Source organism: Rhinopithecus roxellana, chromosome 13 (assembly GCF_007565055.1).
Source record: "Rhinopithecus roxellana isolate Shanxi Qingling chromosome 13, ASM756505v1, whole genome shotgun sequence".
In the NCBI taxonomy this organism is placed as follows: domain Eukaryota; kingdom Metazoa; phylum Chordata; class Mammalia; order Primates; family Cercopithecidae; genus Rhinopithecus; species Rhinopithecus roxellana.
Genome location: NC_044561.1, coordinates 133,786,155 through 133,812,827, shown reverse-complemented (window position 1 = coordinate 133,812,827; position 26,673 = coordinate 133,786,155). Strand labels below are relative to the sequence as shown.

Here is a 26,673-nt window from a genome sequence, read left to right as displayed (position 1 = left end):
GCAGCATCAGTGCCAGGTTGGGGTGGGCGCTGGACAGCACCAGTGCTGGGGAGTGGGCACTGGCTGGAGCCCCGCCCAGGCTGCACATTGCTCGGCCAGCTTAGTCTGGGGGAGCAGGACCGGAGCAGGGTGTCCTCTGCCCTGGGTCCATCAGGGGCACTGCATGTGATTATTGGGGTTACCTGCTGGGAGTGGTGCAGATTCTGGACAGTCTAGAGTGCTTCCAGCACAAGGCAGGCTGAGCGGTCATACTTTACTCAGTCTCCGAACTTGGGCAACAGGAAACTAGCCACTTAACAAAGAAGCTCAGCTTTTCTGGGCTTTAGAGATGGAGACACGTTGGAAATTCCCGTAACCAATAGGCTGGGGTGGGAGGATGTTCTTCCCACACGCAGACAAAAAAGTGGAACCCGGGGTAATGGGAAGCTTTGACCTTGGCCAGCCGGACTGTGGGGCGGGGTTTCCCTCAAAGCCTGGTCAAAAGGCCGTGGAGGCTGGAAGCTCTCGTTTAGCCCCACCAGCTTCCCAGAGCAGCAAGGTCAAGCATGCGAGAGTCGCCACCCGCCCCGGCCGCAATGCAGGGCCTCCTTCAGTACTTCCACCCCGGCCGGGCGGGCCGGAGCCGGGCAGCTTCTGCTGAAAAGTACCGGTGTGCTCGCGGCACTGCCCTGTGGACCCACATCCGAAACCTGGTGTGCAGGGGCAAGGTGGGCTGACATGTGGGCCGTGGTTCCGGGGGGCTTTGAGAGGCAGCCGCCTGATGTCTGGACAGCTTCTCTGTCTCTCTGTTTACTTGGACTCTGGGTTGCTTGTTAGCTGCTGCTGCCTGTTCTGGGTTTTTAAGGGGAGAGGGGCCCAGTGATGGCTGTTTTTTGAAGCAAAGGGAAGAATGTCTCCTGCTTAACATGTTTCTGTGTTTCCAGTGACTTGGTTAGTTAGTAGAGCCAGGGTCTTGCTCTGTTGCCCAGGCTGGAGTGCAATGGCATGATCTTGGCTCACAGCAGCCTCCACCTTCTAGCCTCGTGATGCTCCCACCTCAGCCTCCCGAGTAGCTGGGACTACGGGCACGTGCCACCATGCTTGGCTAATGTTTTTGAAAAACTTTATTTTATAGAGACAAGGTCTCACTATATTGCCCAGGCTGGTCTTGTCTTAAACTCATGGGCTTAAGTGATCCTCCTGCCTCGGCCTTTCAAAGTGCTGATATTACAGGCAGGGTTTCAATTTTTTAAAGCTCCCAGCAGGCGTATTAAACTCTCCCTTTCCAGAGAAAGCGCACTCTGTCCCCATCCCTCATGTTATCCTCTCCTGCCTCTGCTTAGGGTTCACTCTGGGGGAAAGTGCCACTTGAGAGATTCCTTTTTGTGTGTGGCTTCTGACCGGTCCCTGTTCACAGATGTGGCTTCTCAGGGTGGGGTCCCTGAGGCCTGGAGTGTGGCCCCTGAAAACCTTCAGGGCCAGATGCAGAATGAGAGCCTGTGGCCACATAGCCCCTGGTGGAAGACGTCCTGCCACCCTTTGCTTCTCTGTCACTCTGGCTGTACATTTCAGATCCTTGGGAAACGTTAACCGGTAGGCCCTAGAAGGGGAGGTGAGGAGGGGTCACCCCCCAGGTGTGCCTGTGGTGAGCCTCTGTGCTGAGCAGGTGCAGGGAGGGAGGCCCAGGTGCACACATCTGTGAAATAGGGGCAGCTGGCTGGGCTCCTTGACCTGCTCCAGAGCTTATTTTCTAGCCACTTCACCTGCAGAAGGCCCAGGTGGCTGTGGCCTCTAGGGTCCCTTGCAGTGAGCATGATGCCTGTCCTCAGCCCCTCTCTAGGCCTGGCGCTGTGCTCAGCACCGTCGTATGTGTGTGTGTGCGCACGCACGTGAATGTGTGCAGACATCATGAGGTGTGGTCTCTGCTCTTAGGCAGCTTGCCTTGTGGCTGAAATGAACCATCACCTGCATCAAGGGGTGGAAACACGAGGTCAGATGCAGTGGCCTTGTCTGGAGTCAGACGGTGGCTCCGTGACCTGGCTTCACTCCAGAACTACCTGGGGTTTCTAGTTGTGCAAATCCCAGGTCCCACCCAGATTATGAGTCCCTTTTTCTACAAGTGGAGTCCAGGAAGGTGTATTTTTAACACGATGGTACTGCTCATTCACCCAGCCCAGCCAGTGGTCTCTGCGTACCCAGGAACCGCTGACACAGAGCTTGTGCTCTCCATAAACGGGAGACAGAACCTTCACGGACGGGGGACGTGTAGCTTGGTCATGACAGGGTGTTTCGTACCAGCACAGACTGTGTTCAGGTGACATTAAGGACAAGCTCCTGCAGGCTAGCTGCCTGGACAGGGCTGGGTGGGGGTGGAAGTTACAGGGGTCACAGAGGGGCTTCCTCCCGGCCGCCTCACCAGCTGCTTGGTTTAGGGCTTGGCTCTGGGTCCTTCTGGGCCTGATTCTGAACCACGGGACTGGTGTGGCCTGCAGGCTCCTCCTGCCACAAGCTGTTCATGGTGCAGGGGGAGAACAGTGTCCATAGTTCCCCAGGCAGCAGCCGTGGATACCAGGCCCCCAGGAGTTGTTACTGAAGTTGCTGCTGGACAGCTCGCCTTTCACTGAGCTCCACATAGCACCCGTGGTGATGGGAGCTGGGTGGAGAGAGCCTGCCAGCCTGCGCATCAGCTCCCAACTGGGAGGGGCAGAGGGAGGAGGGGGTGGGGACCCTAGGCAGCAGGGCTCTGGGAGCAGTGGGACCCTGGGTTCTAGGGGTGTCTGGCAGGCCCCTCCTTACTCTACCTCGCTCAGCCTCTCGATGGAGATGCTGGCCACAGTCAGGCTCTAAGGACTGGAAAAGTGGCGGGTGTGGGCTGCTGCCTCGTGCAGCCTCTGAACAGACCCCAGGGCCTCTGCCAATCATGACTTCTTGCTTTCAGCTGGACCCACAGGCCCTGCAGGACAGAGACTGGCAGCGCACCGTCATCGCCATGAATGGGGTATGTGTCCGTGGGACTCTTCTGGCACCCACTTCCCCCAGAAGGATAGGGTGGCCTCTGTTCATTTCAAATCAGTCAGAGGTGGCTGAGCCTGAGCCAGCATCTGACACGGAGCCTGGCTGGAGGAGGGAGGTTCCCCGAAGAGCAGAATCGCCGTGCACGGGAATCGTCATTCACTGGCTGGGATGCAGTTGCCAGCCAGGCCCTGAGCATCCCTCCTCAAACGAAGGTCTCATAGCACCACCGGGACAGGTGGGGCCTCCACTCGGTGACCTGGGGGCTGCCTGTAGAAATGAGCATCCCTCCTCAAACGAAGGTCTCATGACACCACCGGGACAGGTGGGGCCTCCACTCGGTGACCTGGGGGCTGCCTGTAGAAATGAGCATCCCTCCTCAAACGAAGGTCTCATGACACCACCGGGACAGGTGGGGCCTCCACTCGGTGACCTGGGGGCTGCCTGTAGAAATGGAGACCCCCAATTTGTCTTTAGGTACCCCAGAAAGATTTAGACCTTAAAAGCAATGACACACCCAAAAAGGCCTGGGCATATATGGTAAATGTTAATATCTGATGATTCTTGACTTTTTCTTATATTATTGTTAGTCTTTCTCACTTAATTTTGTAATTGTTACTAAGAGAGAGAGATGGGCACAGTGCACCTATAGTCTCAGCTACTCTGGAATCTGAGGCAGGAGAATTACAGAACTCAAGAGTTTGAGTACAGCCTGGGCAACATAGCAAGATCCTGTATCCAAAAAAAAGCAAGCAAGCAAGAGAAAGCAGCGGGGATTTTAGGAGGTGGTTCTGCAGAAGCCAGTCCTTTACACCATCTTCAACAACCCTGGCTGTCGCTGAAGTAGACTAGGGGATTCCCTGAGGGGCAGCCCTACCTCATGCTGAGACCTCTGCATGCCTTGGGGATGGAAATATCTGATGAGACTCCCAGGGGCCCTTGGGCTTTGAGGACCAGAAAGATCAGAGGACTGTGCCCCTTCTCCCCACTATAGATTGAAGTAAAGCTCTCCGTCAAGTTCAACAGCAGGGAGTTCAGCTTGAAGAGGATGCCGTCCCGAAAACAGACAGGGGTCTTCGGAGTCAAGATTGCTGTGGTCACCAAGTGAGTGGGGACGGGCTTGGGCTCATGCACTGAGAGTGCCTGTCTCTTCAGCTGTTTCTGCAGAGAAGAGCATGTGTGGGTCTCTCCTCTCTGCGTGGCCGCTGAACGGTGAGGTCAGGCCCCAGGGAACACGCGGTGTGTTCAGCTACCTCCTGTGTTGACTCAACACCAGCTCAGGAATGTCCTTGCCGCCTTGCTCGGAAGCAGTAGGCTGGCTCCAGGAACTGCCCGAGTGCAGGGTTTTCTGCCCTCGCTTGGAATTTGTCACGGTCCCAGGTTCCTGTTGAATGGCCGTAACCCCTGCCCCTTTGTCATGAGTCAGTTGCCAAGAGAAACCTGTTTATTGGTTTGAGAGCAGTTCCTCCGAGAATTCATTTGCTTCCCCAGGACGGAATCCGGCTGGGCCCCTGAACTTGCTGGTCATGTGGGCCAGGGCCTCCATCAATCATACCCTGAACTCCTTTCTGTGTCTAAACAGCACGCCCCACCCCCAACTGCACGGCAGCCACTTGCGTAGCACTCTGGGAGGGCTCTGGGCATGAGCAGCGAGGACTCCAGCAGCAGCTCCTCCAAATAACCACTGCTAATGAGGGTGGCTTGAGAAGCAGCTTTGATGTGCTCCCAAATTCAGCGGCAAACAGAAAGGCCTCAGCACAGCACTCACTTTGAAGTATTCTTGCTCTAGTGTTCTGTGTGGCGGTGTTGGAATTGTTCAGTGCTAAGACTCAGAGCAGAAAAGCACTTAGCATCACAGGACTTAGAGCACTGGTGCTGAGGCAACCCTTCATTCATTCGTCGGATGTGTGTTAAGGCCCAGGGCAGGGGTCAGGGATTCTCCTCTCACATAGCACGTGGGTGGCAGGACCAACACCGGGTCTGATCTCCCAGCTGGGGGCACAGGCTGCTAACCCCAGGCCTGGAATCTGTCAGATGCCCTTTCTGTGCTGACTTTACTTAGGACTCTTGACCTTCCCACAAAGATCGTGTGTGACTTGCAGAGGGTCTGGCTGCTTCAGCCTCTTAGAAAGGTCCTGAGAAAGTACATGCAATGAGGACAGAGCTTGCAGAGGAAGGGCAGGCATGCAGAAGGCTGTGTGCAGTCCCAGACCTGGGCATCTTCGTCGCCGTCCTCACCCCACCTCCATGTGTACAGATAGGGGGCAGGTCTCCTGTGTTGTGGCCCAAGCAGGGCTGTCAGGACACTGAGAACATTTCCTCCTTCCATAGGAGAGAGAGGTCCAAGGTGCCCTACATCGTACGCCAGTGCGTGGAGGAGATCGAGCGCCGAGGCATGGAGGAGGTGGGCATCTACCGCGTGTCCGGAGTGGCCACAGACATCCAGGCACTGAAGGCAGCCTTTGACGTCAGTGAGTGTCGGCCTGCGCAGGGCGGGATGGAGGTGTGGGCGGTGGTGTTGGCGATGAGATCTCAGAGCACTCCATGGCCTGGGCATGTCATATCCTTCTCTGTGTCTTTTCTTCATTTACTGTTTTATTATTTTTAAAAAAGAGAAAACAAGAGTTGTGAAAAAAGCTTCTGTAGAAACCAGTTTTCAAACCATCTTTGATACACGTGCCATTTGCTGGGGTGAACCAGGGCTTCTGTGGGGCCTTGGCCTTCCTGCCTTGGGGGTGGACGCCCAGGACTCAGTGCAGCCTGTCCACTGCGCTGTGTGAGGATGCGGCAGACAGAGGGCACCGATGGGACCCAACTCAGGCCAGGGCTCCATCATCTCCGCCTCTATCTCACCAACCCTCATAGGCTATGAAGGACCTGGAACTACCACAACTGTCAGGGGAGGGCATCGAGACCCCAGAGGTTCCTTCCCAGCATCTTCAAAGGAACAGGATTTTGTGCCTGCAGACCCTTCTTTGCAGCACACACCACTGACCCTGACCAGGACCCCTAGAATGCCCAGCACCCCTGGGAGGGCCTGTGGTAGTTTCAGCTCCCTCTGGGGGCCCAGAATAGAGCTAGCCTGTGGTGAGGACATAAGCACCAATGGCCAGTTGAGGCCAAAGGAAGACACTGATTCAAACACTGAAACCAATCAGATTCTCCCACAGCCTTCCTGCCATCAGAAGACACTGGTGCAAGGGTGATTGCTATGTACAGAGCAGAGCCGCCCGATTCCCATGCAGGCGCTGTGTCCTGCTGTGCTGGCCTCCTCCTGGCTATCACATCGGGCCAAGCAGGGGAGAGGAATGGGAATGCCCATGCACCCCCATCAACTCTGCAGACACAGAACCACACACAGCTCTTGGGAGGGGTCAGATGAGCTGCCCAAAGCCCGGGAGAGACCTGCACAGTGGTCAGCATGCCAGGGACGGTGCTTGAGCCAAGGCAGGGATGGTGGGAGACTCACTTGGGATCCTGAAGGAGGCCGCTGCATTTCCGTGCTCTTTCCAGATAACAAGGACGTGTCAGTGATGATGAGCGAGATGGACGTGAACGCCATCGCAGGCACGCTGAAGCTGTACTTCCGTGAGCTGCCCGAGCCCCTCTTCACTGATGAGTTCTACCCCAACTTCGCCGAGGGCATCGGTGAGCACTGGAGGCCTTGGCCTTGTGGGAGACGTCTCCTCCACGTGCACTGCTGCCCTTGGAGGCTGTGAAAAGTGAGGTGTGGGAACCCGAGCTGTGCCCCCTCTGCCATGGTCGGTGTTTTAACCCAACCTCAGAAAGCAGGGGACCAAAATCAAGCCTGTCCTGGTGGACCTTGCCCATCCCCACAGGGCTCCCCGTCCCTATTCCTCAAAGAGACCAAGAGGGTGAAATGGTCATCACTGCTGTGCTGTGGAGTCCTGATGTCTGCTGTCTTCCTTCCTGCAGACCAGGGCTGAAGGAGCACCCAGGTGCTCTAGCCATGGGTCCTAGCCCAGTCAAGCATGTGTTCAAACCTGGGCTGACCGTTAGTCAACCTGCAGGCTGATGGCTAGAGTGGGCGCTGGTGCATGTGGCACCTGTAACCTCCACATCACCCTTAGGGCAGCTCTGCCCACGTGGCCCATGCACACCCAGCCTACAGGTGGTCCTGTGGTGTCCAGGACGATGAGGGGGTCTCTGCGTACTTGGTGGGGTTGGGGCGCTCCCACTTCCCACCTCCTTGTGTCCCTCACTCCCGTTTCATTGCACGCCGAGCCTCCCCTACGTTGGGCTCCCCTGGGGAGGGGGTGGTGGCAGGAGTTGCCCAAGGGCAGTTCTGCCGGTGAGTGGCTGCTCTCGCAGCTCCTCCTGCTGCTGTTTGCTGGGTGCTGCTGACCCCTGTGAGGCAGAGAAAAGGTGTTCAGGTGGCTCATACCCCACACCAGCACCCCTTACAGGTTCCTCACTGGGGCCCAGAGCTGTGGGATTGAGGATGATGAGCCTGGGCTGTGCAGGGACACAAGACCCAGGCACTCCACGTAACCACCTCGGGAGAGGTCTCTGTCTCATTGTGACCCTGAGGAGTAACCCACCGCCTTCTCCAGCTCTTTCAGACCCGGTTGCAAAGGAGAGCTGCATGCTCAACCTGCTGCTGTCCCTGCCGGAGGCCAACCTGCTCACCTTCCTTTTCCTTCTGGACCACCTGAAAAGGTAATCCAGCTCTCCTGTGGGTGCAGGTCCCCAGGCTATGGGGTGCCCCTCTGCTACCAGTAGACCTACAACACCGAGGACCTTTTCCCCTGCCCCCTGTCTGCAGTCACTCACTGCCTTTGGGGACTAGCGCCATTGCCACCCCTGCCCCAGCCTCTCATCTTTGCCACCCTCCTCACTTTGCACTGTGGCCTTAACAAAGAGCTCAGAGCTTTGGCCGTGGCCAGCAGTGCACTTGGACCCCCCTCTTCCCTCCCAGTCACATCATAGAGGAGACCTCTCCACCAGCCCAGAGCTGGCCCTTTGTGCTGGGCTGCCGAGACCCAGCAGTACCAGGGCTGGAGTCAGCTTGCAGCACACCCAGGGTTGAGGTCACTCCCTTCCTGAGGACTCCAGCATGACCCAGCCCCTCCACCTCTTTGCTAGTGGTGGTGTTGAAACAGCACCCTCTGCTTCGGTCCTCTACAGGGTGGCAGAGAAGGAGGCAGTCAATAAGATGTCCCTGCACAACCTCGCCACGGTCTTTGGCCCCACATTGCTCCGGCCCTCCGAGAAGGAGAGCAAGCTCCCTGCCAACCCCAGCCAGCCCATCACCATGACCGACAGCTGGTCCTTGGAGGTCATGTCCCAGGTATGGGAAGACAGGCTCCAGCCCATGCCACCCCAGCCTGACAGAGGTGGCCTCTGCCTGTCCCACCCCCCAGTCCTGCCCATCTTCCTACTTGCATTGTATGTGATGTGGCCGAGATTCAGAGAGAGGGACTTGCCTAGGTCTGCACAGATAGGAGTGATGGCGGGGGGCCCAGGTTGCCTCCTGGTCCTGATGGTGCACCTTGCTGGGGGCTTAAAACCACCTCAAGTGTTCGAGTGTGGTGGCTCATGCCTGTAATCCCAGCACTTTGGGAGCCCGAGGCAGGATAACTGATCCCAAGTATTTGAGAACAGTCTGGGCAATATAGCAAACCCCATCTCTAGAAAAAATTAAAAGAAAAATTAGCCAGGCATTGTGGCATACACCTGTAGTCCTAGCTACCTGGGAGGCTGACACAGGAGGATCGCTTGAGCCCAGGAGTTAGAGGCTGCAGAGATCCATGATGGAGCCACTGTACTCCAGCCTGGGGGATAGAGCAAGGCCCTGTGCATCTCTGAAATAAACCACCCTCCCCCCCCCCGCAAGTCATGGTTTGTCTCACTGTAAGGGGTTCATGACACCAGCAGGGGTTTCCAGCACCTGAGGTGGACTTGGAGGCTTAAGCCCCAAAGACCTCCCCACCAGCTGCTGTGAGCCCCCCTCTGAGCCGCTCTCCTCTTCCCCACTCTGCCCGGGCAGGTCCAGGTGCTGCTGTACTTCCTGCAGCTGGAGGCCATCCCTGCCCCGGACAGCAAGAGACAGAGCATCCTGTTCTCCACCGAAGTCTAAGGGCCCCAGTCCATCTCCAGGAGGCAAACAGATGGCCTGGAAACCTCTGGCTAATCGGGCCATCCATAGAGCGGGAACCAAACCTTCCTGAGGTGTCCTTGGGCCACCTGCCAAGAGACAGCGACCCAAAGCCGAAGGACAGGTGGACTGGGCAGATCCCGCCTAGGTCTGGAAGGCCCAGACTGGCCTCAGACTGTGGTTTTTTTCCCTGCGGCCACCCAAGGGCACCCCAAGCCAGTGCATCTCAGAGTCCAGGCCGGGCCCTGGGAGACAGGGTGAAGGGAGTGGTTTTTATGAACTTAACTTATAGAGTTTAAAAGGTTTCTACTGGATCACTTGTCAAGATGCGCTCTCTCCAGGGAGAAGGGAACGTGACCGGATTCCCACACTGTTGTATCTTGAATAAACGCTGCTGCTTCATCCTGTGGGGCCATGGCCCTGTCCCTGTGTGGGTGGGGCCTCTTCCATTTCCCTGACTTAGAAACCACACTCCATTTAGAACAGGCTTTGAGAGGCTCAGTCAGCACTGGGTAGCTTTTCTTTCCAGAAGGATTGTTGTGCAGAAATGGGTCTTTTGTTGCCGTGTTTGTTCTTGGAAGGCAGCTCCAGGCAGGCTGTGAAATGTTGGGGGACAGGACCCCCAGGGAGGGAGTCCCAGGCTACGCACTTTAGGGTTCGTTCTGCAGGGAGAGCGACCTCGTCTCCGGATCCTGACCGCCCTTCTGGTGCACGCTCTTCTGTTTGGCTTCCACAGGCCTGGACTTCTCTGGCTTCTCTCTGCCCACACACTCCCTGCCACAGGTGTCCCTGCCCCTGCCCCAGCACAGGTGACTTCATTTTTGTCCTCTCAGCTCAGCAGACTCGCTCAACTTTTGTAAAAGTCTCCGCTTGGTGGTAGCAGCTTGCTGATGACTTGTTTTAAAACTTTCATCCTAAATAACCTTTTGATACTTGAATATTTTTAAGTTTTATACGTAGTTTCTAATTTATTTTTCCTAACAGATCCAGATACCTAATACAATGCTGGAACGTACTCTGGGGATAATCCGTGTCCTGGCAGCGTTTGCTCTTCCTCTAAGCGCCTGGCCCCACTGCTCTTAGGAGTGGGTTCCGAAGCCTCTGGAGAACAGGATACGTGGAGGGTTAGGAAGGGGCCAGCCTTAGAGATGGAAGACTCCCTCCCAGAGCAGGTGGAGGCACAGGACCATTCGTTACCCCTTCTGCCGGCACCTGCAGGGGAGCCCAGGCATTCTTTGTAAATCCTCATGACCACCTGGCTCAAAGAAAACAGAAACGTGGAGACCGCCAAGTATTTTCAAGAAATAACCCCTTTTAGAAAGAGTGGTTTGGGGCAGGGAGAGGAGAGAAGGGAGAGCAGAGTCGAGTGTCCAGATGGTCCTGCAGGAGGAAAGGATGCAGCTGCCCAGAGGGAAGCAGGATCGAATTCAAGAGAGTGTGTGGGGTCCGTGGATGATACCAGCACCCAGTGTGGCTCTGTCTGGCGACCGCTCCTAAGGTGGGAGGAGTGGGCTTCCCCTGTGTGTCAAATGGGCAGCTCCTGCTGAGCCCACAACTCATCAGAGAGCCTGACAGCGGGGCCGTGCACCTGACACTTCTCTCTGCTTGTGGACCTGATGAGGCAGGGAGCAGAAAACAGCCACTTGAAGGCTTTCTGTCTGCGTCTGTGTGTGGTATGGATTTAGTTTTGCTTTTTTCTTGCTAGGTAAGCACAGCCACTGTTTGCAAGCAGTGTCACTCTTGTGGGTGGTGAGGACACAACAGGAGCCTCTGCTCTCTGTACCTGTCTGGGCCCTGTGGGCTCCCCTGTCCTGGCTTCCATCTCTTGTCTCAGTGACCGTCCAGCCCTGCACAGGAACACATGTTGCTTAGAAAAGCCAAATCCAGCCCTTGTCTCTGTCTCCTCTGGTCTCATGATGTGCATCTGTCACCTTGAGACTGGAAGCCAATCTCAGTGTCTGTGCCAATTTTTTGTTCCCTCCCCAACCTCCCCCATATGACTTTATTTATGTAGGATGTGTGGTGTCTAATGATGGGATGAACACACTTTTCCATGTTCTAAAAGTGCTCCTCTCCTGCAGGGCCCCAGAGCTGATGGTCGCTTTGGGTCTAGAACTGTGTCTTACTGACCTCCTGCCTCGAAAGCCTGTGTGGTGGCAAAGCTGGTGAGGGGCTGGGGAACGCAGCGTTCTCCAGGAGGGGACCTGGCTCTCCTTCTGCAATGCAGACAAAGGCCTAGATGCCAGTGTGACCTCCCTCAAGGCATGGCTTCAAGACTCCCTGACCAGAAGTGATGCTTTTTTGCTTCAGGCTCTGGGTTTGAAGCAGCCTGGATTTCTCTCGGTAAGTGGCTGGTGTCTTAGCAGCTGCAATCTGAGCTCAGCCACCTATATACCACCGTGGGAAAAAGAACTGCCGACACTTTCATTAAAAAGTTCCCGAGACGACTTGTGTGCATGTCGATTTCATGATCAGCGCCGCTGGGAAGAACCCCTGAGCCGGTGGGGTGGGGCTGGAAGCAGCAGGTGCAGTGATGGGGCTGGGTGCCCAGGAGGCCTCAGTGCTCAATCAGGCCAAGGTGGCCAAGCCCAGGCTGCAGGGAAGGCCGGCCTGGGGGGGTGTGGGTGAGCACAGGCAGTGCCAGCTGGGCAGAGTTAGGACGCTGGAGCAGCAGCCTAACTCCACAGAGTGGGGCAGTCCGGTTGGGGCAGGGAGAGACGATCCTCACTGGGGGGAGGCTGTTCTGACTGTGCAGGTGGAACAGGGACAGACGGCCGCCAGGATGATGCAGCTGGTCTTTCTTTGCTGTGCTGAGCCCTAGGACAGGGAGGACTCCCACCACACACAGCCTGGGCCCGGGTTCTACCTGTGGCCACCGCCCTGGCATGAGCCCCTTGGTCTTGGGTGGTTTCTGCTTGGTCCGGGATTTGGTATTACTGGTGAGTCCAGCCTTTCCACCACCTCTGCATGGGCCATGGGTATTGTCAGCCGCCTCCCTCCTTGGCCTCAGTAGTTCGCCCAGCCTACAGAGGAGCTGCCCTGGGCTGGAGATGGGCGTGCAGCCTGGGTCCTACTTGGGTGAGTGCAGGTTGAGTAGACCTGGCCACATCCACTGGGCCACAGGTTACCCTCAGCAATGCCCACATCAGCCGTCAGCCTCAGCGTCCCCAGGAGAGCAAGGCTCACACGACAAAGGCTGCCAGTGGCCAATGAGGTGGCTGAGCCCAGCCAGAACCTTTCTCGAACTCCGGGCATGTGGCTATGCTCGTCAGCTGCCTGGTCAGCTCTCTCGGGGTGAGAAGGGCTTGTCACACGGGCCCCTGCCTGCAGTGTGACTCTTCTCAGCTTCTCTCAACAGTCCTGCCTGGGGAGTGTCACCGCCACCATGACTATTTCCCTGACACTGCGAGGGTGTGGGGACGTCCTGCGTAGAGACAGGGCCTGTGGCAGCAGCAGGCTCAGGGGCACCCTGCACTGGTGGGCTGGGGACCTGGCAGAGACCACACCAAGGGCTGGACAAGGGGATGAGCCTCCACCCTGGCTTCTCGGCAGGCCTCAGCAGTCCCTCCCACAGGCAGAAGGGTCCACACTGGGTTCTGCCCTCGCTGCAAGAGTTGCGAGTGCCACATGCTATTCTGCCCAATCTGGTGTCTGCAGGCGAGGTGAGGGCTGCCGCTGGCTCGTTTCTGAGTGTTCAGCACCCAAGGGTGACAGCTCTGTGCCCTACCTTCCGGGTCCTGTTTGAAAATCAAACCCATGCTCACAGGCCAATTTTGTTTTTCTTTTAGAGACAGCGCCTCATTTTGTCACCCAAGCTGGAGTGCAGTGGTGCCATCATAGCTCAATGCAGCCTCCAATCCCAGGACTCAAGGGACCTTCCTGCCTCAGCCTGCCAAGTAGCTTGGACTAGAGCTGTGTGCTATTGCACCTGTTTTATTATTATTATTATTTTGTAGACATGGGGTCTGGCTATCTTGTCCAGACTATTCTCAAAATTCCCGGCCTCAAGCAATCCTCCCACCTTGGCCTCTCAAAGGGTTGGGATTACAGGTGTGAGGCAACGCACCCAGCTCAGCCACAGAGCTAGTTTTACTAGAGCTGGGTTTTCCCCATATTGGCCAGGCTCATGTCGAAATCCTGACCTCAGGTGATCCACCTGCCTTGGCCTCCCGAAGTGCTAAGATTACAGACATGAGCCACTGCATCATTTAAATGTAGTGAGAGGCTGGGCATGGTGGCTCACTCCTGTAATCCCAGTATTTTGAGAGGACGAGACAGGCAGATCATCTAAGGTCAGGAGTTTGAGACGAGCCTGGCCAACATGGTGAAACCGTGTCTCTACAAAAAAACAGAAAAAATTATCCCTGCGTGGTGGTGTGTACCTGTATTCCCAATTACTCAGGAGGCTGGGGCATGAGAATCACTTCAACCTTGGAGGTGGAGGCTGCAGTGAGCTGAGATGGCGCCACTGCACTCCAGCCTGGGTGACAGAGCAAGACCCTGTCTCTAAAAAATTAAATAAATAAATGTGGCCGAGGCACGGTGCCTTAGGCCTGTAATCCCAACACTTTGGGAGGCAGAGGCAGGTGGTTCATGAGGTCAGGAGTCTGAGACCAGTCTGGCCAAGACAGTGAAACATTGTCTATACTAAAAATACAAAAATTAGCGAGGCATGGTGGCAGGCACCTGTAGTTCCAGCTACCTAGAACACAGGCAGGAGAATCGCTGGAATCCGGAAGGCAGAGGTTGCAGTGAGCCGAGATTGCACCACTGCACTCTAGCCTGGGCGATGGAGCAAGACTTCATCTCAAATAAATAAATTAATAAATACAGAGCAATATTGTCTCAAATAAATAAATGTACACCTGTAATCCTAGCACGTTGGGAGGCTAAGACAGGTCCATCACCTGAGGTCAGGAGTTCAAGACCACTCTCACCAATATGGCAAAACCCAATCTCTACTAAAAATACAAAAATTAGCCAGGAGTTGTGATGTGTGCCTGTAGTCCCAACTACTCGGGAGGCTGAGACAGGAGAATTACTTGAACCCAAGAGCTGGAGGTTGCAGTGAGCCAAGATCTTGCCACTGCACTTCAGCCTGGGCGACAGAGTGAGACTCTGTCTGAAAAGGAATAAATAAACAAAATACAAAAAATAAATAAATAAATAAATAAATAATAATAAGAAAATAAAATAAATAAATAAATAAATAAATAATAATAAAAATAAGATTGCAGAGTCGTGCCGCGGAAGCATGCTGGTCCTATCCATGTAGCGAAGGCTGATTTCATACACAAATGTCACAAGAACTTTTTTTCTTCCTTTTTTTTTTTTGAGATGGGAGTCTCACTCTGTCACCCAGGCTGTAGCTCAGTGTCGCTATCTCAGCTCACTGCAAGCTCTGCCTCCGGGTTTACGCCATTCTCCTGCCTCAGCCTCCCGAGTAGCTGGGACTACAGGCGCCCGCCACCTCGCCCGGCTAGTTTTTTGTATTTTTTAGTAGAGACACGGTTTCGCTGGGTTAGCTAGGATGGTCTCGATCTCCTGACCTCGTGATCCGCCCGTCTCGGCCACCCAAAGTGCTGGGATTACAGGCTTGAGCCACCGCGCCCGGCCTCTTCCTCATTTCTTTTTTGAATTATACTGTCTTGAATTGGTGTCTAAAGGATGACATAGCAGACAAGGGGACTGACACATTAACTCTCATGCGTTACTGAGGAATTTCTCAGTGCTCTATCTTCATCATCTGCTCGCTCTCTCCTTCCTAGGTGCTGCCTGCCAACCTGCCTTGAGAAACTGGAAATGAATCGGGGTGTCATCAGCCTCCCTTTGTACATATAGGCATCTCCAATGCCTTGATTTGCATAATAACGAGCAGTGTTTTGCTTACCTACTTCCACACAAACTGCTGATATGGTTAGGATTTGAGAAAGGGGAAGAAGGGAGTTTTGGGTTTTGAGGAGTAGCTGGGACTTGAACAAAGAAGAGGTAGTGATGAACATTCCTGGTGTGAGGGAATTAGCTGAGGGAGAATAAGGCATACAATAAATTAGGGATTGACAGACTGTCTGTAAAGGTCCAGATAGTAAAGGTTGTAGTCACTGAAGAGCCTAACGTCTGTGTTGCAACTAATCAACTCCATCATTGTAGTGCAAAAGTAACCACAGACACTACAGATATGAATGAATCTATGTTTCAATGACTTTTTTTTTTTTTTTTTTTTTGAGACAATGTCACTCAGTTGCTCAGGCTGGAGGGCAGTGGCATGATCACAGCTTATTGCAGTCCTGACTTCCCAGGCTCATGTGATCCTCCCACCTCAGCCTTCCAAGTAGCTGGGACTACAGGCACACGCCACCACACCCCACTAATTTTTGTATTTTTTGTAGAGGTTGGGTTTCACCATATTGGCCAGGCTGGTCTTCAACTCCTGAACTTCTGGGCTCAAGCTATCCACCCTCCTCAGTCACCCAAAGTGTTGGGATTACAGGCATAAGCCTCTGTGTCCAGCCCAAAATAGTCTTTTGATTCTTTTTTATCCCCCAAACATTTAAAAGGGCAAAACATTCTTAGCCTTGGCATGAAGGTCCTGGGGCCAACCTAATGACTGGTCTTGACGTGCCCAAGCCAGAGGCCCAGGAGCTCCCTGTCCCAGGCAGGGGGTCAACGTGCTGCCTGCCTGTTCCCTAGTCACATGGTGACATTCCACCCTCCACTGTCACATCTCTGTGTGAGGAGGCCTTGCCGGGTACTTGGGGACCTCTGTGTGCTGGTGCCTTCGCGCCTCCGTTCCTCTCAGCCCTGACTAGCTCTGTCTTGGAATAGGTAACTACCCTTTATTCGAAAACGTGCAGCAAGCCCTGGGCTGTTCTGAAAACTCAGGCATAGTGTTCTGATTTCTCCACCCACAAGGAGCCCTGGGCTTCCTGAGTCCTTCGGACAAAACAGCCCCACAGACTGCTGCCCCCCAGGGCCCAGGTGAACACCCCAGGCAGGGGTGGGGCTGAGTCTGCACCTTGGAACCTACCCTCCACCAGGGTTGTGGTGGGGCCTCCGTGCAGCCTCAGTGGGAACTTGCCTATCACCTGCGGCCCAGGTGGTGTGACAATGACCTTTGCCCTCCCCCTCCTTCCCACAGGTCCCGCACCTCAGCTGCGAAGAGGGTTGGCAGTGGTGAGTGAGAGGCCACCTCGCATGAACAGATGCCCTCCCCACTCTGCGCACCCCCTGGTGGCTGAGGAGAGTCTAGGCTGGGGCACAAATGGGCCTTGGGGTGAAGTCGGAGCCCGGGATCCTCCCTATGTCCAGGGCACCTGCTCTGTCGCTGAAGGCGCTGACAAACTCACGAGCGTCTGGGGAAACAGGTGCCCTGCTTATTTTTCACAGCCTCCTGGTGGCCCCAGGCCTTTGTTAGGAACGCTCTGCCAACCTGCACATCTAGGTCCCAAGTAAACACCAAGGACTCAGAACTCCAGACATCAGGCCCCATGTGAAAATCCAGGTCCAGGAAATCCAGGTCCCAGGAAGTCCTCAGTCACCAGGAAACACTCAGGCCTCAGCTAGATATCTGGTCCCAAGTTGACACCAAGGCCTCAGGTGAACACCAGACACTAAGAAAACATCAGGCCCCAGCTGAGATCAACCCCTTGGTGGTCACCCGAACCTGACCTAAATACTAAGCCCCAAGTTTACATAGGGCCCCAGGTCACATCAGGCTCCAGGTAGACACCGGACTCTAATTTAGGCCCCAGGTTCACAGCCACACCTCAGGAGAACACCTCACCCCAGGTAGCTGTAAGACTCCATCCAGACCCTAGTACCCAGCTAGAGAATCTAGGCCCCACTGCACATCAGCTTCCAGGTAAACACCAAGCCCCACTTGGGTATCTAATCCACAGGTGGACATCAGGCAGCAGGTTGGCACACAGGACCCACATAGATGCCTACACCACAGGTGGACATGAGGCCCCAGGTATATAACCAGTCCCCAGGTGGCTATTAGGCCCTGGGTGAACACCGGGTCCTGGATGAACATTGGGACCCAAGTGGATACCCAGGCCCCTGGGAAACATCAGGCTCCAGGTGGACACCAGGACCCATGTGGACAACCAGGTTCAGAGGTTCCACATAAACACCCAGTTTTCAAGTGGGTATTGAGCCCCTAGGTGTACACACCAGTCCCTCAAATATCGAAAGGTCACATACTCTCTGGCCAAATGCAATACAGTCATCTGCCCCAAAAATATGTATTTGGGAACCTGAAAACTACACTTCTCAATCAATCTCAAGTGAAGAAGCTCTTAATAGAAGGCCAAAGACACACCGAAAGAACCAACCATGAAACTCCCGCATCCAACACGAGCGCAGTGCTGCTCAACTAGCCCCAGAGCAGGACCCGCCACAGGCTTTGCATGGAGGACGCGCAGATTAGAAGGGAAGAATGGAAATGTGGGACCTGGGATTGCAATAAAAGAAAAGAGGAAAAGGCAACCGTGTGTACCAAGAAACCCAAGAAAGGGTGACATGGAGAAATAACTAACCCAGGCCCGGTTTCCAAAGAAACATTAGAAACCACACTGCAAAATGATGTGGCAGGCCGAATCAAGTCAGTGTCTGTGTAGATTTTCAAGTGTGGGTCTCTCCCAGATGGCTTAAATGCCTACAAATTGCAAAGGCCACCCTCAACATGTCCGACCCACCTTGCAGAAATTCACCACTGGGAAAAGATACAGAAACCAGTGCAATTCCGGAACTTACCTTGGAGAAGCTTCCTGCAGTCCCTGGGCACCACTGGCTGGCTCTGCGGCTTTCCCGGAGGGCCCGAGGCATCAGCCCTTCCCCCTCCCTCAGCTCTGGTGCGTGGCCGCTGACAACCTGAGCGGCCTGGGCCGGGATCCTGGCACTCTCGAGGAGCCACCCTGCGTGCTCACAAATGGTCCTGGCAGCTGGCATTATGGTGCTCTCTCACTGTTGGGCACCACATCCTTTCCCATGGACAGTCTGGTGGGGCACAGCTCTGGGACCCCAAGTCAGCACCCGCCTGAGATCTTCATGCCATGGGCAAAGCACTAGGGGCAACTTACCCAGGCACCACCTGAGCCATGATGGCGCCTTCCTCACAGCCTGTGCGGGAGGGTGAGAGGTTGATGTCCTGGATGATGAGGGGCGGGGTCAGGGAAACTCCCCACCCATTCTCCCCAGGAAGAGGGCAGGTGCATGGGAGCACACCCCCTGCAGGTGGACATAAGGCCCCGGTGGACACGGAGGCCACAGGAAAACGTCAGGACACAGACACGGGACATCAGATACCAGGCTGACACCAGGCGCCGGGTAGACACCAGATCCCAAGCGGACCCCAGTCCCTGCACGGACAGCAGGTCTCAGGTGGACAAATCAGGTCACAGTTTGGCACACAGGCCCCAGGTGGACACAAGTCCCCAGCTAAATATCAGGACCCAGGTGAACGCCCAGGCCTCAGGTAAATACCAGGCCCGAGGTGGACACAAGGCCCCAGGTACATACCAGTCCCCAGGCTGAAACCAGGCCCTAGGTGAACATTAGACCCCAGGTGGACACCAGACCCAAGGTAAATACCAGCCCCAGGTAAACACCAGACCTCAGGCAGATCACAGGTCCCAGAAAAACACCCAGGGCCCAAGAAGAAATCAGACCCTAGGTGAACGCTGGTCTGCAGGTGGACATCAGGCTGGGTATCCACCTGGGACATGGTGTTCACGGGGTGGGGACCTATTTCCACCGACACTGGGCACGTGTCATTCATCTGCGTAATGGTATTGACCTGGGCCCTTAGAGTCAACCTGGGGCCTGATGGCCACCTGGGGGCCTCATGGTCACTTGAGGCCTGCTGTCCTCCTGGGGCCTGATGTCAACACATGCAGTGTAGGTATCCACCAGGGGCCTGATGTCCACCTGAGGTCTGCGGTTCACCTGGGGCTTGGGGTCCACCTAGAGCCTTGGTGACACCCTGGGACCTAATGTTCACCTGGAGCCTGGTATCCATCTAAAGCCTGCTGTCTGCCTGGGGCATTATTATGTCACCTGAAGACTAAGTATCCAAGTAGGGCTGATTTTCACCTGAGGTCTATTATCCACATGAGGCCTGGGTATCCGCCCAAAGCCTCGGTATCCTCCTTAGGCCTGAAGTCCATCTGTGACATTCTGTACAACGGGGGCCTGGGTGTAAACCCGGTGCCTGACGTATACCTCAAGTCCAGTGTGCACCCAGCTGGGACCTGAGGGACACCTCAGGCCCTATATCCACCTGGAGCCAGGCTGTCCACTTGGGGCCTAACGTTCACCAGAAACGTAAGTATCCACCTGGGGCCTCATGTCTTCCTGGGGCCTAGGTGTTGATGGGGGGCCTGGGCATCCACCTGGGGCCTGATGTTCAACTGGAGCCTGGTGTCCATCTGGAACCTATTTGTTAACTAGGAACCTGAAGTCCACCTGGTGGCTGATGTCCATGTGGAATCTGGAGTCCACCTGGGAACTGGCATATGCCTAAGACACAGTGTCAACCTGGTATTGGCTGTCCAATGTTCACCAGGCTCCAGGTGGACACCGGGCCCCAGATAAACTCCAGGACCGTGGTGAACATGCAGGTCCCAAGTCAAAACCAAAACCCCCCAGAGGTCCAGACATCAGATCCCATGTGGACATCCAGGCCTCAGGAAGTCATCAGGACCCAGCGGATACTCAGGCCCCCAGGTGGACATTCAGTCCCAGGTTGACACCCAGGCCTCCAGTGAAGGGCAGGCCAAGGAGAATTCCAGGCCCCAGGTGAAGAGCAGGTCCTGGGTGGACAGCAGCATCCAGGTGGACACAAGGCGCCCAGATGGATACTTGAGACCCTGATGAACATCAGGCCCCACATGGACACTCAGGCCCCAGACGGACACTGGGCCTCACAAGGATACAAAAATTCAAATAGGCCGGGCGCGGTGGCTCAAGCCTGTAATCCCAGCACTTTGGGAGGCCGAGATGGGCGGATCACGAGGTCAGGAGATCAAGACCATCCTGGCTAACACGGTGAAACCCCGTCTCTACTAAAAAATACAAAAAACTAGCCGGGCGAGGTGGCAGGCGCCTGTAGTCCCAGCTACTCGGGAGGCTGAGGCAGGAGAATGGCGTAAACCTGGGAGGCGGAGCTTGCAGTGAGCTGAGATCTGGCCACTGCACTCCAGCCTGGGCGACAGAGCAAGACTCCGTCTCAAAAAAAAAAAAAAAAAATTCAAATAAACGCTAGGCCTCAGGCTGAAATCAGGTCCAAGGAGACCACGAGACTGCAAGTGACAACCAGGCCCCAGGTGGCTATGTGGACCCCAGGTGGAGAGCAGGTACCAGATTGACAAACGAGGCCCAGGTAAACACCAGGCCCCAGAAGAACAACAGGCACAAGGTAGACACAGGCCCCAGGTGCACACCAGATCCCACATGGATATCTAGGACCCAGGTGAACAAAAGGCCCAAGGTGAACATTCAGTCTCCAGGAGGGCACCAAGGCCCAGGCAGACACCAGGCCCCAGGACAAGACCAAGATACAAATGGACATCAGGCCTCAGGTGGACACCAGGCTCCAGGCAACCTGATGAGGCTCCAGGTGGACACCAGACTGTTGGTGGTAACAGGCTCCCAGCTGATACTCAGGCCCCAGTGAAACACCCAGGCCACAGGGAGACAGCAGGAAGCTACTACACGACCCAGAGGTACATCAGGTTACACATGGACACTCAACCACCAAGTGGATCCCGAGTCCCCAGTCGTAAACACCAGTCATCAACAACCGAAAGGTAACATATTCTCTGGCCAAATGCAACAGAGTAATCTCCCCATAAAATACGTAGGATGGAGAGTTTTTGGACGTTGAAGGGCAGGGCCAGGGAATCTCCCCATGACAAGGGCCAGTGCATGAGAACACACTCCCTCCATGTGGACAGAAGGCCCCAGTGGAAGCCAAGGACCCAGGAACACATTAAGCCACAAACAGACACTGGACATCAGACACCACGTTGACAGCAGGTCCCGGGTGGACACAAGGTCTCAAGGGGGCTCCAGTGCCTGCATGGACATCAGGCCCCAAGTGGACAAATTATATCACTGTTTGGCACACAAGCAGGTCCAAGGTGGACACCAGGCCCCAGCTAAGTATGAGGCCCCAGGTGAACACCCAGGCTCCAGGTAAATACCAGGCCCCAGGTAGACACAAGGCCCTACGTACATACTAGGTCCCAGCTGGGGTATCAGGCGTCTTGGTGTATGTCAGATCCCAGATTGACACATAGGCCCCAGTGGAACACTAGCCCAACTTGAACTCCAGGCTCCTAGTGGATGTCCAGGCCCCAGGTAAATATCAGGCCCAAGGTGAACAGGAGGCCCCAGATGGACATCAGACCCCAGGTGAGCACTCAGTCCCCATGCAGACATCAGGCCCCAAGTAGACACCGGTCCCCAGATGGACATCAAGCCTCTGGTGGACACGGTCTCAAGCTGTACATCAAGCACCAGGGTGATACCCAGGCCACAGCTAAATGCAAACTCATAGGTGGACAGTTGTGCCACAGAGGATACCAAGGACTCGGGTCATCATCCAGCGTCAAGGGGAACATGAGGCCCTATGTAGGCAGCAGGCACAGGATGGATATCAGACTCAGGTAAACACTCAGGCGCCAGGAGGACAATAGGTCCGAGGTGGATACCTAGTCCCCACCTGATCATCAATCCTCATGGGATGGCATGCTCCACATGGACACCAGGCATCAAATAAATGCCTAGGCCCCTGGTGAGTATCAGGTCCCACAGGGACACTCAGACCAGAGCTGGACCTGTGGCCCTAGGTGGACACCTGGGACCCAGGTGGATACCTACACCTCAGGTTGACATCAGGACCCAGAATGCCAGGCTTCAAGTGACCAGCAGGTCCCAGGTGGCTTATGAGGCCCCAGATGGGTATCAGAAACCAGGCTGACACCCACGGTGGCACAAGGCCCAGAGAAACAACAGGTCCAAGATGGACATACGCCCCAGGTGCACACCAGGTCCCAGGAGGATATCTAGGACCAAGGTAAACAACAGCAACCAAGTAGATACCCACACCCCAGGTAGAAACCCGGCCCCAGGCAGAAACCAGGCCCCAGCAGGACACCAGGAAGTTCTGCTGAATATAGAATCAACTGTTGATCCAGCAGTTCTACTTCTGGGAATCTACCCCTGAAAGCAGAGTCTCAGAATATTTGTACCTCCATATTAATAGCAACAGTGTTCACAATGTTAATAGCAATAGTACTCACAACAGTCGATGGTCTAAGTAACCACCAACAGATGAATGCATAAACAAAACACGGAGGCTGGGTGACGTGGCTCACGCCTGTAATCCCAGCACTTTGGGAGGCCGAGGCGGGCGGATCACTTGAGGTCAGGAGATCGAGACCATCCTGGCTAACACGGTGAAACGCCATCTCTACTAAAAATACAAAAAATTAGCTGGGCAAGGTGGCGAGAACCTGTAGTCCCAGCTACTCGGGAGGCTGAGGCAGGAGAAAGGCGTGAATCTGGGAGGCGGAGCTTGCAGTGAGCCGAGATTGTGCCACTGCATTCCAGCCTGGGCGACAGAGACTTCATCTCAAAAAAAAAAGAAACACACACAAAAAAACGTAGTATAGATACACAATGGCATGTTACTCAGCTATAAAGGACAAAAATTCTGACACATCCAGCAACATGAAATACATTATGCTATGTTAAACCAGTCACAAAAAGACACATACTGTACAATTCCACTTAAACATGGGGTACCTAGAGACAGAAAGAAGGGTGATTGGCAGGAGCTGAGGGTGGGAAGGGAATGAACAGTTAGTTGTATAACGAGTTCAGAGTCTGTTTTGCAGGATGAAAAGAGCTCTGGAGACTGAGCACACAGTGCCATTAATAGGCTTAACAACGCTGAATGGTGCGCTTAAACATTAACATGATAAATTTCATTTTATGAGTATTTTAACACAACTATTAATAATTTTTAAAATAATTTCAAAAATATCCCCAATGATTCTTATAAAAATTCCTTTAAGAACTCTTATCAGGCCGGGCGCGGTGGCTCAAGCCTGTAATCCCAGCACTTTGGGAGGCCCAGACGGGCGGATCACGAGGTCAGCAGATCGAGACCATCCTGGCTAACACGGTGTGAACCCATCTCTATTGAAAAATACAAAAAACTAGCCGGGCGAGGTGGTGGGCGCCTGTAGTCCCAGCTACTCGGGAGGCTGAGGCAGGAGAATGGCGTGAACCCGGGAGGCGGAGCTTGCAGTGAGCTGAGATCCGGCCACTGCACTCCAGCCTGGGCAGCAGAGTGAGACTCCGTCTCAAAAAAAAAAAAAAAAAAAAAGAACTCTTATCATATGAATAAAGCTCTTTCCTCTAAATTTGCTCTATTGTATCAAATTATATTTGGAATGATAAGTTATAAGGCAGTATTTTGACTAGGAAATATACATTGTAAAATACTTTTCATATCACGTTATAATTGTTGGTCTACTTAATTAAGGTGCTTTCTATAACTCTTCCCACATATGATTATTTGTAAATTTGTATTATAAACAAAAGCAATTCTAATGTATTGTTTATTGCTTAACTGAAAAGCTGGTGAATACTTCAATAATTTACCATTAATTCAAAACATTATTTCTTCTCAGAATACATTTTCTGTAAAGACATATAAGGTTATTTTACTTCTCACATAACTGCATGTCTAGTTCTTTCAACAGGGCAAGAAGTGTCGCTTTTGTGCAAGTAACAGGCTCCAAATTATCAGTTCATCTCATAGGAATTTTTATAAAAGGATAAGGTTAATGAATGCTAGAAAATGCATGTAGCACTTAGATTGATCAGTCATACACTGCAAGAATAAACAGCTTTCATTTCGTTTTGGTTCTCTGCTTTGAAACGTAAGCATACAGGTTAATCGTTATGGAAAGCATGGATTAAAGTAAACTATGTAACACCGTTTTCTTTAATTTCAGAAATTATATTAAAATATTAATCTTGTAAAAATATTCATTCACTCAAACATTTATTTGTTTCTTCTCTGAACAGCACCTGTGTTAGATGACCTGATGCTATTCGGAGGAGAAAAAAATAAATGTTTGAGTATATATGCACACATTTTTAAACACGGCAAATGTGATATGCAGTATTTCTCAGAGATTCGAACAAAACAAAAACTCAAAATCAGCAATATTCTTCAATATTTAAAATTATAATGCATTTTGCTGGATTACCACACTCTACTGTTATGAAATCATAACATATTGTAATCACAATATCAACATATCTTAAAATACAAAAGAAGGTATCATCACAATTTCCGACCTACTCAAAACCTAATGGCCTGGCCATGGGCTGATACAGTAAGCCTTCTGTGACTCAGATTTCTCTGATGTAAAATAAATTGGACTGGACAATGGCACTGATCATTTACTCCACATTTTACAAAGCAGTTTTTAGAACAGAAAGCATAAATCCTCGGGGATTCAGAAATAGGTTATATTTGACAAGTGATTCAAACTTCTGTAAGACTTGCTTCATAAACTCCACAAAGGGAGTAAGGAGATAATGACATAATAAACATATATCGAATGCATTCTTAGTAAGTTCTCTCACTTAGTCTTCATAGAAATCTTAAAACAGTACTATTGTCAGCCTAATATTGAATCCAAGATTTGAATACAGTATCCAATTTGCTAACTTATCAAAAGTCCTAATCATCAATTAACTTTTCTTGCACCAAAGTAATTTTTTTGACATTTTCATATATCAATTTCTTTTTTCCCAACGATAATTTTGGATTTATGTACAGGTACACAGATACCACCTTATTTTTCATGTTTACCTTGAAGGGTAGAAAACAAAACCATGTTTTATAAATGTGGTATAAAATTCCACATCTTCTTATGATGTCATGTCAATAATCCAGACACTAAACCAAATGTAACAAGGTAGTGCAAGCTTTAAACATCCAATTAAGAATAAATCTGAGACAACACCTTGATGACATGGGAATGTGGTGATATCATGTTAAACTGATGTGGCAGCAATCTAAGGGACTAAGCACGATTATTCAAATTAAAAATTAAAAAGGACAAAAGGTGTGGATTTTCTGGACTACATCACAGAATATTTGTCTGGTGAAACCGTAATACAGATTTGAGTGAAGGGGATTTTTAATAGATAACAGGTAATTCTTTATAGTAATTTGAGAAAGTGTGAGAACACATGAGAAAAACTTGGTAATTTAAGATTTACTTTTCTAAAACCATGTGGACAAAGATTAAATGTTACGCTTGCATTTTGAGCATTATAAATATAAAACATACAATGTTACATACTGATCTCCCTGCCTGACCTGGGTTTAGATATTGAGTATTTCCTATTTTATAGAAAGAAACTTTCAAAGTTTTGTCAATACTTAAGTATATACTATTATTCCTCACCAAAATCTTCATGAAATTTAAAAGGCTGCTACTAAAAGTAGTTTTCTTCTTCCTCAAATATGCTAAAACATGTGAGTGAGCTTAGATAAACCTTCAGATTTTCAAGGCACGAAAGATACACAAATAGAGTACCCAAGAATATGTTTTAACACATTTAGGATAAATTTGTTTCCAGCGGTGACAGGAATACCTTTGAGTTTCAGGCACTGAAGAAAAATACCCTAAGCAAACATAAAGGGTGTTCTGGGTCAAGTTACTTCTTAGTACAAATAATACATTGTGTCAATCAATTTTTAAACCAAATTCTTAAAATCATTCAAAAAACACTTGCATTTTATAGTTGTCAAACAATGAATTTAGGTAATAGAAGATGCAACAAAATTTAGAAATAAAAAATCTCACACTATATTCCAAGTACCCAAATAAGAAGGCAGAAATTTGCAAATTAAGGAATTATTAATATTGTTCAGAAACATGCCTTACTTTTACTCTGGAATTCACTTTAACTGCTTGACATATAATTGAATACTTAAAAAAATATAGCTAAGTTGTTTAATAGTATTTATAGAATGTTACTTTTCTGGGTAGATATGTTTCACACAACAGTTTTCAGTTAATGCTGAGCATTCATTTAATAATTTTAATCATAATTTGATTCACGATTAATGGATTAATAATTTATTCAGTTATTTAGATGCCATACGAAACACTGAAAGGAATAATCTGATGGTTGCTTCGTTGTACTATCCTGCCCATTAGTAATACTAAGCCGGGAATCTGATCGCTATTCCACTCTGTTGAATTACATGTTTCCATGTGTGTGATTTTGGTCAACACCAAAAAATCGATACACAATGTCATGCTTTTTCCTTTTCCTTTTTTTTTTCTTTTAAACAAACAGCTCAATCACTTGGGAGGTTGGTTAGTGATTTGTTTTTCTAAGACCACCAGAGCGGGCACACAAGAACCAGCGAGTAGGCAAGTGTAGGAGCAAAACTGCAAGTTTATTTTGGTCACCTAGCGTCAGGGGAAGAAGGTGGGTAGGGAGAGGTCTGTTGGCCT

At 52.0% G+C, this 26,673-nt stretch overlaps 1 protein-coding gene across 2 annotated transcripts in view; it reads left to right on the top strand.

Annotated features, from left to right (window-relative positions):
- The window catches only part of BCR (BCR activator of RhoGEF and GTPase), a 136,713-nt gene extending 125,164 nt beyond the window's left edge, over positions 1-11,549 (top strand). The window contains exons 17-23 of one of the 2 annotated variants that reach the window (XM_030914080.1): positions 2,918-2,977; positions 3,986-4,095; positions 5,323-5,462; positions 6,505-6,639; positions 7,566-7,671; positions 8,140-8,302; positions 9,002-11,549. In XM_030914080.1, coding sequence (XP_030769940.1) covers positions 2,918-2,977; positions 3,986-4,095; positions 5,323-5,462; positions 6,505-6,639; positions 7,566-7,671; positions 8,140-8,302; positions 9,002-9,091 — 804 coding nt within the window. In that variant the 3' untranslated portion in view covers positions 9,092-11,549. The remainder of the gene's footprint in view (positions 1-2,917; positions 2,978-3,985; positions 4,096-5,322; positions 5,463-6,504; positions 6,640-7,565; positions 7,672-8,139; positions 8,303-9,001) is intronic. The other variant, XM_030914081.1, reaches the window with a different exon arrangement.
- Positions 11,550-26,673: the final 15,124 nt, after the last annotated feature.